This window comes from Crotalus tigris, unplaced genomic scaffold, assembly GCF_016545835.1.
Source record: "Crotalus tigris isolate CLP2741 ecotype Arizona unplaced genomic scaffold, ASM1654583v1 scf7180000018485.2372832, whole genome shotgun sequence".
In the NCBI taxonomy this organism is placed as follows: domain Eukaryota; kingdom Metazoa; phylum Chordata; class Lepidosauria; order Squamata; family Viperidae; genus Crotalus; species Crotalus tigris.
Genome location: NW_024097033.1, coordinates 1,880,847 through 1,893,005, shown reverse-complemented (window position 1 = coordinate 1,893,005; position 12,159 = coordinate 1,880,847). Strand labels below are relative to the sequence as shown.

Sequence of the window (12,159 nt, the reverse complement as noted above, 5' to 3'; positions counted from 1 at the left end):
TCTAATCTTGAGGTTATCACGATGTGTGCCACCAATTCCAAATCTTTGTTCTCGAAATATGGACAAAATTGGTTTATTATTCAAAGCTGAAGGCCCTTTTTGCCCCAGATGAAATGTGATCATTAAACCAGATCCAGACCGACACATTTTTAACCTGTTCTTTTAAGGACAATGTAATTCCTTTCAAAATAATCATATATCCTAAACTTTAGCCTCTAGAATCCACAAAAAGTTTGTATTGTTAACATGTAGCTTCAATTTCTACTCTATATTCAGTTTCTGCTTTATATGAAAAGAAACTATTTTAACAAAACTCCTTTTGCTGCATTTTTTTTTCAATGAAAGTTTTTTATTTTTTTTTCCATATAAACATTATAAAAAAAACAGTATACAATACAATTTTAAGATAAAATAAACATTATTACGACCTGCGCACTCCCCCCAGGCCGCGTCCACCCTCTCTTAAAACATTCCCTACTTCCCTCCTCTTTCTCACCTCCCATCCTACTCTCTTCCCCTCCCCTTCTCCTCTCACTACCCTACTTCCTCTCTACACTTGCCCACCTCTCATCCCTATCAAACCCATGAACGCAGCATAAGGGGAGTGCCCAGGCCGCACCCCTATAAGCAACCATTATCTATATTACACTTACCCCCCCCCCACATTTCCTCCCTCCCACCCCCAACCCCCCTCCCTTCACTTCCCAGAGCAGAATACAGGGTTAATAATTAAAAGAATTTATAATAATAAGAAAAAAGAAAAGAAAAAGAAAAAAAAAAAAAAGAAAAAAAGAAAAAATAATAATAAAAAAGGGGAAAAAAATTATCATACTTGACCTTTAACTCCAATAGCCTATAAGACAATTCTCTGTAATATTTACTATAATATTCATTCATAAAATAAGTGAAACTTTTTAGTTCCATACTTTTTCTGAATATAATCTATCCATCTTCTCCATACAGTAATATATCTTTCTTGTGTATGATCCTTTAAATAGGCAGAAATTTTTGCCATCTCTGCAAAACTAGATACTTTAAATACCCATTCTTCTAAAGTAGGCAAAGAATCTTTCTTCCAATATAAACCTATTAATAACCTTGCGGCAGTTAATAAATTCAACATCAAAATAGTTTCTTTATCATTTAAATCCACAAAGATACCCAATAAAAATAGTTGAGGAGTAAACTTTATCTTCCTTCTAAAAATCTTTTGAATGTTCCACCAAATCATAATCCAAAATGCCTTTACCTTTTTACAATTCCACCAAATATGAAAATATGTCGCATCTTTATTACCACATCTCCAACATTTGGGCTGTATGTTAGGATACATACAAGATAATTTTTTAGGATCTAAGTGCCATCTGTAAAACATTTTATAAAAATTTTCTCTCAAATTTTGAGCTTGTGTAAATTTAACATTTCTAGTCCAAATTGTCTCCCATAAATCCAATGAAATCGGTTCCTGTATATTTTGAGCCCATTTAATCATACAGTCTTTAACTAATTCTGTTTCCGAGTCTAACTCTAATAAAACATTGTAAATTCTTTTTATATGGGCCTGACTCTGATTTTTAATCTGAATAACCAATTGTTTATCTTCTAATGTTATTCCCTCTTTCTTATCTACAGTCCATCTATCCACTATTTGTAAGTATTGAAACCATGACTGTAGAGTATTTTCTTGCCTTAATACATCTAGGGATTTCAAATGCCAATTCGAACCAGACCAAATTAACAATTCTTTATACGAGATTTTATCAAAATTTGTCCCCTTAGAAATTCCCTCAATTGCATGTCTGGGGATCCCCCAGATAGGTATTTTATAATTCAATCTAAAATAATACTTTTTCCAAACACGAAGTAAGGCATTCCTCAAAATATGTAATTTAAAAATCCGATCAACTTTCTTATTGAAAATCAGGTATGCATGCCAACCATATATTTAGTCCCAACCTTCCAAAAACAAAATATCCTTATTTGTTAAGTTGAGCCAGTCGCTTAACCAAGTTAAAGCGGCTGCATCATAATATAATTTCAAGTTGGGTGCCTTAAGTCCTCCTCTTTCTCGAGCATCCTGTAAAATCTTAAACTTAACCCTTGGTTTCTTTCCGGCCCATATAAAATTGTTGATACCCCTTTGCCATTCATCCAAATTTGCCTCTTTTTTTAAAATAGGTATCATCTGAAACAAAAAAAGAAACTTTGGTAGAACATTCATTTTTACAGCTGAAATTCTCCCCAACAATGACAATTGCAGTTTTTTCCAGTCTTTTAAGTCCTTTTGTACTTTTCCCCATAATGGTTCATAATTATTCTTATACAATTTTCCATTTGAAGCGGTTAAATATACTCCCAAATATTTAACCTTTTTTACCATCTGAAAACCTGTGGCTTTGACCAAACTTTCCCTATCCTTAACTAACATATTCTTAGATAATATCTTAGTCTTATAATTATTAACTTTAAAACCAGAGACATTCCCATACTGTGTTGTAAGTTCTAATAAACAATCAATCGCTTGATTCGGTTGCTGCATTTATATATTCTCTCTCTCTCTCTCTCTCTCTCTCTCTCTCTCTCTCTCTCTCTCTCTCTCTCTCTCTCTCTCTGTGTGTGTGTGTGTGTGTGTTGATTGAATTGCTTTTATAACAAAAGTTATCCACCACTATATTTACATTTATGAATTAATAGCCAATTTTTTTCCCAAATATAAATTAACATTACCACCCTTCTGTGGTGTGTTGCAATAGAAAAAAAATATTAAGTCTAATAGTTTAAAATGACTCAGATACTCACCTCATGCAATCATAGCTCTCTACTATTTGTTAAATATTTTTTCAGACTTCTTTGTAAGCAAGAAAAAAGATGCCCCTTCTTAAAGAGTCACATGAACTTTAATGAGTAGATTCCTTTTTTAGGTATACAGCACCTATTGCAAGGAAGAAATAGAGGGAAAGGCACATCAGGTATTAGTTAATTTTTTGCCTTGCCAGAATAGAAGAAATCAAATGGAATCAAAACTTGATCTTGGTAGGAGTAAAATTGGTCTTTAAAATGGATCCTACTTTGGATAAAGCCTTTTCCTATTTCTGCTATTTGAGATCTGATGATGACATGTGGAAGGACCTATTTCAGTGTTTTCTGGTGATTAGTAGGTTCATCTAGAAAGACAGAGTTCCTAAAATATTTAGGTTTTAGGCTATCCATCTTTGCAGTGAAGGCTGAGCTGGAAATACCCCCAATACAGAGTCATTTAACAATTATTTAATTGCTGGTTGCAGAATCCGTCAATGGACTCAGACTATAAAAACTGTCTTTTGAAGAGCAAATTTTCAACAGTTCTCTTGCACTTGTGCTTGTCATATTGTTTCACAATAGGGGTTTTCTGTTCACTTCCCAGTTCAAACAGACCTGAGAGCTAGTTAAAGTTTCAAAAGCTCCTGGATTTCACTTTCCATGATGACACAGCATATCTTAAATGTACCAAGTCTTTGAAGAGGCTGGCACAACATAAGCCATATTTCCAGGTAGAAAGCATTTAATAATTGACATGCCTCAGCACCTTAGAAGACCTTTCTCTAGACATAATTTGAACCACGCAATTCTATGGTAAAGTATGAGAGATTTCCTGGAGTACTTTTTGCAGAAACATCTTACATTTTTGCAGAAAGATCTTATGTTTTTCAAAAAGATCATATATTTGTGGTGGTCCTGCTATTCAAGGTGCTGCTGTTACTCTGTAGCAAGAATTAATTGCCTAAGCCTTTTTAATAATCTAAGCCATCCTAGAACAGTCCAAATAAATTGTATTTTTTATAGAGAATGATCTTGCATAAGGAAGACTGTGTCTTTTATATTAAAAGGATGGATCATGTAGAACAGATTTGGGTTGATTGCAGAGGCAACAATATATTATGAAGGCATTCTACTTTTATCTTAGTACCTTTTATAGTTTTTTAATATGGTCAAATGACTAATCAATGCATTAATTGTTTAAGGCATTATAATATTTAAGAAGTGATAATGAGCCCTTTGTATTGTGTTTCTGTGGTTAAAAATTCTCACTTCTACTAGCTGTAGTTTCTAGTATCTACATGTCCTTCCTGCGTCAATTCAGAAAGCTTAGATTGCCCAAAGATCTGCTGATGCAATTCTGCAAAGGAATTGTTGAGTCTGTCATTTGTACCTCAGTAACTGACTGGTTTGGCACTGCAATCAAACAGGGCAGATACAGACTTCAATGGATAGTTAGGAGTGCAGAAAAAACAATCTAATCAGCCAGAAAGAGGGCTGAGAAAATATCTACAAACCCCTCACATCCTGGACATAATGTATTTCAACTTCTCTGCTCAGGATGCCACTATAGGGCATTGCATGCCAAAACTACTACCTAAAAGATTTTTTTTCTCCCGTGCCATCACTCTGCTGAACACTTAATTCCCACAACACTGTCTCATTTTTTATCTTTTCTCATCCTTTCATGTTTCTTACTATCTTCTGCTGTTGGTTTCTTATTATTTATCGACTGTTGTTTATTATGATCTATAATCTATTATTTACTATTTATATGTACACTGGGAGCTTATGCACTGGAGATCAATTCCTTGTGTGTCCAATCACACTTGGCCAATAAAAAAACCTATGATTCTATGATCAGCTGTTAGGAATTTCTGGAGAAGAGACAGGCACAGTTTGAGCATATTAATTAAACAATAAAAATAGTTCTTTTGGTTCAGCAGGATCACAACATATAAGGTGGTAAATTTAAAGTTTCAGTAACATTATTAAAACATTTATTACATGTAATATGACTTATTAAAACTTGTATGTTTGTATAGTCACAAAAAGTTAATAATTGTATTATATTAATTCAGTTTAAATGTGTTGCTTCCTAATTGTGGCTAGATCCATTGTCATTAGAAAAGAAATACAATTAGCACAGTTTAATTTCATTGTAATGTCATTATTTAAGAAAAAAGCTGAGCACAAATTAACTCAAACAATGAACTGTTCATTTTTTAAGGGGAATATAGCCCATTAAAATCTAATAGGACCCTGTCACTGAAAAAGTAATTTATTTTGTTTGGATTTGATTTCAGTTTTAGCTCAGTTTTAGGATTGATCAGATTATTCCATTTGTTCAAATCTATATGCCATTTTATAGGCTTTGCATCAGGGCAGTACCTTGTATAATACAGAAGAGATTGCAAGCAGCAAAAGAAATAATTACAAGTTTAGCATCAATTCTAGTATATGCAAGCAACTCATGTTGGAACTGGACACATCATTCCATCCTGTTTTATCATTTCCTTCAGGTAAGTAAGTTACCTACTATTGCATGGGTAATTATTCTAAGAATCTTAATATAATATAAAAATCATGAAATAATATTTTCTTTAAGCTGATTGTTATGATAATCAAGTCTCTAATTAGCTTTGTCCATGTACTGTAAAGTCATAAATCAATCAACAAATATTAGTGATATATAAGAAATAAAGAGTAGGAATGCAGTTGCTTATTCCATTCAGGAATCCAAAGTAATGGTTTTGATATGTTCATAGTTTGCATGGTCTATATTTGAACACATCCAATATAAGGACTCATGTCATTTTTTAGTTAATTGGTTCCATTATAGAATTGTTTTCATTGTTAATTCTTTTTCCTAATGTTCAAAGCAAATTTCACTTTTTATACCTTATTTTGTAGTCTCAGTCACTGGGATGATAGAGAATGTGTGTCAAAGTCTGGATGTTACCTCAGAATAATGCTGTTGTATCCCCAGTCTTCTCAAAACCGAACAGTTTCCACAATTTCTTTGCATAGGTTTTGGCATTCTTACTGTTATTATTTGAACCTGTTGATCAGTTGATCTGAACCCAGTGCATAAGAACTGGCCATAATTTTATAAATAAGTGATGACTAGCAATTGTACTTTATGAATTCCATTCTGTGAGATAAAAACATAATTCTGATGTATCAAGCAAAAATCATACTTACTGAACAATGTTTGATCAATTTCAACAATGTTAGTTGATTCTTGGCTTATCCACTTAGACAGATAAAGCATTGGTAAAAGCAATTATAAAGAAATTAGACCAGTACTATCTTAATTCTGCCCTTGGAGAAACAGTGTTTTGAGGAAGTGCTAGAGGATGGCTATGGCCTTTATTTATTTATGTGGTATTGTAGATTTCCATCACAGCTCCTGTAAATTTTAACATCTATATAAAACTGCTGAAATGTACATAATATGACAATGTTCTATCTCTTGTTTCTGCTTTGTGTTTAACTCTGTTAAACCCTCTCTTAAAGATGAACAATATGATACTTGTTTTAGATAAGCAGAGATGCAATTAATAACAAAGCTCATAAGTGAAAATTTGGTGCCAGGTTTTTTAATGTTTGTATTTTTAATATATTTATGTATCATGTTGTTTTATGATTGATATTATTTAATAGCTAATTGGAGCCACCCAGAGTTAGAAATAAGATAGACAGCTATGTACAGTAAATATTTTAAATAAATAAATGAAGTTATCTATTTAAATATTTTTTGCAGATGTTCCTTTACATGTTCATTTTAAAACTTTACTCAAGAAATATGAACTCAAAGGTGATGCTTTTGAAGGTGCTGCTCTTGGTTTAGAGTACAAAATATCTCCATTAAACGGTATGCAGTATTAAAAAATATATTTTTATTCCAGTTCTCAATAGTTTGTTTTCCAGTGTTTTTATATTTTTGATTGATAACTAATATTTAATATGATTGCAAAAAATATATATGTTTCCTCAAAACTGAGACCATCATTCCATTTTTGTAGTGAAAATTCACCTGAAAAACATCTGACAAATATTTTATATCGTATGCACTTTCTGAAAATGGAATTTATCCATCTATGTTTTGCGCTTACTCTATACTAATGAATATATCAAACCAGATTTTTCTTTATTAGAAATTATTAAATAATTTTCCTGATTAGTGAACGAATCATCTTTTAAATATATAAATTGATAATGTGTAGTTACTTAAATCAGTTTGATTTAAAATAAATCTACCCTACATGCCCCTCTGTATCTAGTAAATTTTACAGCAAGGAAAATATATATAAATTGTGCCCATATATAATTATGACTGAAATCATTGACCACTTTTGATATATTTTTGGCTTTAAGTAATTCAATGTCTTAAAAGTATATTGCTAGAACGTAAACATAGAGAAAGAATCACAGTGAAGTTATGTTTGTTTTTATCCCAGTTTTTAGTCAAATTAAAGCTCCTCTTCAACAGTTGAGCCGTGGATATGAATCCACTTCTAAACATCAAACTATGGCAAAAGTATCTGAACAGTTTCCAGAGGGAAGGAAGAAAAGACATTTAAGCGAGACATTGTCTGGTAAGTACACACATACGCACACATATACACATACATAGTACTCATGACACTATTCCTTCTAGGGATAAACAATGTTATGGAAAAGGCATACAATTATATTGGATAGGGGTTTTTTTATATGTACCTGCCAGCACCACCGAAAAAAGAGCACCGCACCTTGCCAGGTTATGAGATATTCTGTATCCTGAATAATCCTTGAGGTATGAGGCTCATTTTAGAAGATACCCTATTCAGTAGTCCACAGATAATTTAAGAACTAGATCAATTTGGCACTCTACATTCATAATGAGAAACATCTCATTGTTAATGAGCAACATCTCTTGATCATAGCCCCCTTTTATTACAATATATTTTGTGGAAGAAAATTGTCTATAATTTGGTTATAAGGGAACTCTTTTAGTGACAGTTACCTGACATCCTCAAGAGGGTAAGATCTTGTGGTAAGGACACATTTTTTAACCAATGTATAAACATTAAGAGCCAGACTCTGATCTCTACTTTCATATCTGATTCAAAACAATAAGGCATATTGGAGACCTAAAACCCTGCATAGAGGAATTTGGATTAGACTTATTCCGGTAGGGGAAATGTGTCTTCACTATTAAAATAAATTAATAAAAACTTTAACAAGAAGCCACGATTGCAAATCAATAGGTTGAAATAATAATTCTCTATTTGAACTCCAAAGCATTCTTCACTCACTTTTCTGTGATACTGATGGTTTCTGCTACTTAAACTTCCTAAGCTTCCATTAACAGGATCCCATTAAAAAGTTGTTAAGAAGCAGTATACAGGTTTAATAAACTACTACCGTACTTTCCGGCGTATAAGATGACTTTAGAAAGCGTTGAAATCGGCGCCGAAGTCAGGGGTCGTCTTATATGCCGAGTCGTCTTATACGCTGGAAATAACGGTAGTTTCCGGCATATAAGATGACTTTCTAAGTATGCGACTTGGCGCCGAAGTCGGGGGTCGTCTTATACACCGGGTCACCTTATAAGCCGGAAAATACGGTAGTATTGGTTTTAGTATTATATAGAAGATTGTTGCTTGTCATTTTTCAAGAAGCAAGGTGGTCTGTGAATTCACTTCTGGCTAATATCTCTAAATTTGAGTGTACATGAGGCTCAAGAATGAGAATGGAATGAGCAGAAGATCTCATATTTACTCATTGTTTTACATGTAAAAGCTAGTTGTAGGGTGGCAAGGTTAGTATTCCTAACCTTCCTGAACTCGTCCAAAGATGAAAGGTACTGGACAGAATTTCATGTGAAAGCACATAAAAACATATGAAAAAGTATGAAAAACATACTTTCAATTTATTAAGTTCAGAAAAATGCTGTTTCACTAGTTTTCTAAATCAGTAATAAAGAACACATTGAACTAAATATAGTATTTAATTAAAGAAATTAAAGAAAACAATTGAACAATTTAGCTATACTGTCTATTGGAACTGTCTCTTTTTTATAGGATCTGCATAAAATTGTTATCAATGGAATAGAACAGAGCTGGAAGGGATCTTGAAGGTCAAGCCAGGAGACCTTATATCATTTAAGGTAGGTGGTTATCCAATCTCTTCTTGAAAGCCTTCAATGATGGAGCACCCAGAACTTCTGAAGGCAAGCTGTTCCACTGGCTTATTGTTCTCACTGTTAGGAAATTTCTCCTTAGTTCTAGGTTGCTTAAAAAAGTAAAAAATAAACATTACTTAACTTAGCTAAGTAAGTTAATTAAAAAGATGTTTCTTTTAGTACAGTGTATGACTCAAGCATTAAAACTGATGGTAGTATGGACAACAAATTCTGTAGTAACAAGTGTAATATTTCCATATTTATGCATCCAATGTACCCTATCTTATAAAATGAAATTCAGTGTAGAGAAAAGTAAGGTTTACACTTAGGCAAGAAAAATGAAATGTACTGGTACAGATTGCGTGAAAGCTGGCTCGATAGGAATTGGGTATGTCTAGTCTAGTGAAAAGAAGAACCAGGCGTGACATGATAACAGTATTCCAATATTTGAGGGCTGACCTATTTTTCAAAGCATCAGAAGGCAAGACTAGATAATGGATGGAAATTAATCAAGGAGAGAAGCAACCTAGAACTAAGGAGAAATTTCCTAACAGAACAATAAATCAGATTGCATTCAGAAGTTATGGGGGTCCATCACTGGAGGTTTTTAAGAAGAGACTAGACAGCCACTTGTCTGGAATGGTATAGGGTCTCCTCCTTGAGCAGGGGGTTGGACTAGAACACCTCTAAGGTCCCTTCCAACTCTGTTATTTTGTTCCGTGATTTGGGGTGAAAAACTCATATAATAATTGCATTGCTAGCCTAGTTTCTACTCTGGATATGCTTTCTCAATTTCCTGTGAAGTATCTATGTTGTATGTGCGTTATTTAGAATTTTGTTCATTAATTGATGTTTTTTATCTTTTCATTACAGGAGAAAATAATAGTTGTGAAGCATTGACTTTTCAGCATGAAGGACAGGAGTCTTACAGTAATTTTACAGCAGTATCCAATGTTGACATGTTATCTAGATCAAGTCACAGTATCTCTTCACAGGTATGATGATAATATCACATTGTCTATTTTTTCAAAAAAATAATAAATGGGTAACTCTTTTAAACAGCTTCTATGGGGCAGTGGCATTTGTCTGCAATGATGAATTTTAAGGCGATGTTTAGTTTTTAGGAGCTGAAGTTTACTATTTCTCTTTAATGAATTTTAAATCATATCTCATGCTTCAACATACTTCTCAGAAGTAAAATATTATTAAATATAGGATGGATTTCTGAATGTATCTGCTCAGGTGACTGTTAAAATTACATCACATTATCATTTAATAGCAAGACAAATTACAATTTGTTTTTGTTCCTAAGGCCTTTATAACAGAATATATAGAAACCGAGTCTGATTCAGAAGCTGAATCTTGGCCTTGAACTATAAAAGCAGTCTATAATCCTTTAAACAGTGCTCTGAGCATTGTTCTAAGGCATCTTCCCAATGCCACAAAATGTTGAAAACTTTAGTACGGATCTTTGTAATAACGCAAAAAACTTTCTGCCTCTTTTTTCTTTAAAACCAACCCAGCATTCTCTGCCTGCCTGCTTTTCTCCATTTTTCTATTTTTCATTTCCTGTCTATATCTCTTTCCAAGTCTTCTCTGCATGGTCTTCTGAAACTGTGTTTTTGTTTTCCTAATCCAGCCTCTTCATAGCTCTCCCACCAATTCTTTATCAAGAAATGGGGGAAAAAAATAATTCTTCTTTTTGCAGTGCTTTAGCCTTGCTATTTACCAGAGAAAAACCTTAGTCACCTGTTAGATAACACTTTATAGTATTACCTTTCTTATTATCTCTAGGGAAAAATAAAGATACTATAGCTAGAAGCCTTTGCTTTGCCCTGAAGGGATTGCAAGTTCAGTATGATGATCACCTAAGGGAAGTTTGCCAGGCTATGGGCATTATAGTGATTAGAAGTGATTATCTCAGCACTTATCTTTTATCTATTATCTAAACAAGGCTTCCCAACCCCCGAGCCATGGCCCACTACCAGGCCATGGCCTATTCGGAACTGGGCCGTGCGAGAGGTGGGCCAGTGTGCGCATGCAGCTCCATTTGTATGACCAACACCCCAAAGGCTTCTTTTCTTTCCTGTGCAAGTGGAACTGTGTGCGTGCAAGCAGTAGCTCATCACTCATGGAGCCTGGTTCCCCTCTCCCCCCCCCCAGCTGGGCTGCCAAGCCGCCTATTCCCAGTGCTCCCAAAGCGGAGTAGTGAGAGCAGAGCTTGAGTGGGACGAGCGTACCTTGCTCAGTTTTGCTGACTCACCAAGGCTTCCTGTCAGGACCACCCAATCCGCTTTTGGAACGTTAGGCAGCCCTGGTGAGTCTGAAGGAGCACGAGACTGCTCTCCCAAAAGCTTCTCTTCTCTGTACCAAAAGCTTGTGCAAACGAAGGAAAGGTTTCAGGGGAGTGATCTCTTGTGACTTCCGGTCTTCCGTCCCTTTGCAAAAGCTTTTGGCGCAGAGAAGCCTGAAGGAGTGTGAAACCATGCCTCAAAAGCTTCTTGAATGGAGCTGCTTGTGTGGGCACACGTCAACCAACACTTGTGCAGCCCGGTCACTTTCTCCCTGCCGGGCCACCAAGCTGCAAGGATTGGGGACCGCTGATCCAAGCAATCATAATCATATTTTTAAAAATGCTTTTGATTTTTATCATTTTGTGTAATTTCATTTTTAGTGGTTTAAACTAGGTACAAGTTTAGTATCAAATTTACTGTCTAAATAATTACAATTTCAACAATTCAACATTATTTCTCCACAATTTTATACATTCGAAATAAGCATAACTTTATAATACCGACAAGAAACATTGCCAGCTTCAAAAGAAAATATTATGTAGAAACTTATTGTATTTATCTTGAGTTTGAAAACTCAGTATTATTACTAGTACATGCACTGAAATTTATTTGGTTTTCATATAGCTTTGTAATGTCAAATAAAACCATTTTTAAACAGTTCAATTCAAGGCGGAGACTGAGAAGTGAGTGTTCCTATGACATAGATAATATTGTTATTCCTATGTCATTAATTGCACCATCAAAACTGGAGAAACTTCAGTATAAAGAAATTCTTACCCCAAGGTATTTGAAATTTTATTGAATCTTATATATAAATAAATTATATAAAACTTTGTTCTGATAGAAAGCATATTGTATATAATTGACAATATTGTGGAAAGATCTAATCATACTACT

General features: G+C 34.0%; 1 protein-coding gene across 5 annotated transcripts in view; it reads left to right on the top strand.

The window, feature by feature from the left end:
- KANSL1L (KAT8 regulatory NSL complex subunit 1 like) overlaps positions 1-12,159 on the top strand; it is a 60,389-nt gene that overhangs the window by 26,929 nt on the left and 21,301 nt on the right. For all 5 annotated transcript variants that reach the window (XR_005557865.1, XR_005557864.1, XR_005557866.1 and 2 more), the window contains 5 exons: positions 5,168-5,318; positions 6,563-6,673; positions 7,260-7,397; positions 9,842-9,963; positions 11,921-12,045. Coding sequence is in view for 1 of the 5 variants with exons in the window: in XM_039352953.1 (XP_039208887.1) it covers positions 5,168-5,318; positions 6,563-6,673; positions 7,260-7,397; positions 9,842-9,963; positions 11,921-12,045 (647 nt within the window). In the remaining 4 variants the exon portion in view is untranslated. The remainder of the gene's footprint in view (positions 1-5,167; positions 5,319-6,562; positions 6,674-7,259; positions 7,398-9,841; positions 9,964-11,920; positions 12,046-12,159) is intronic.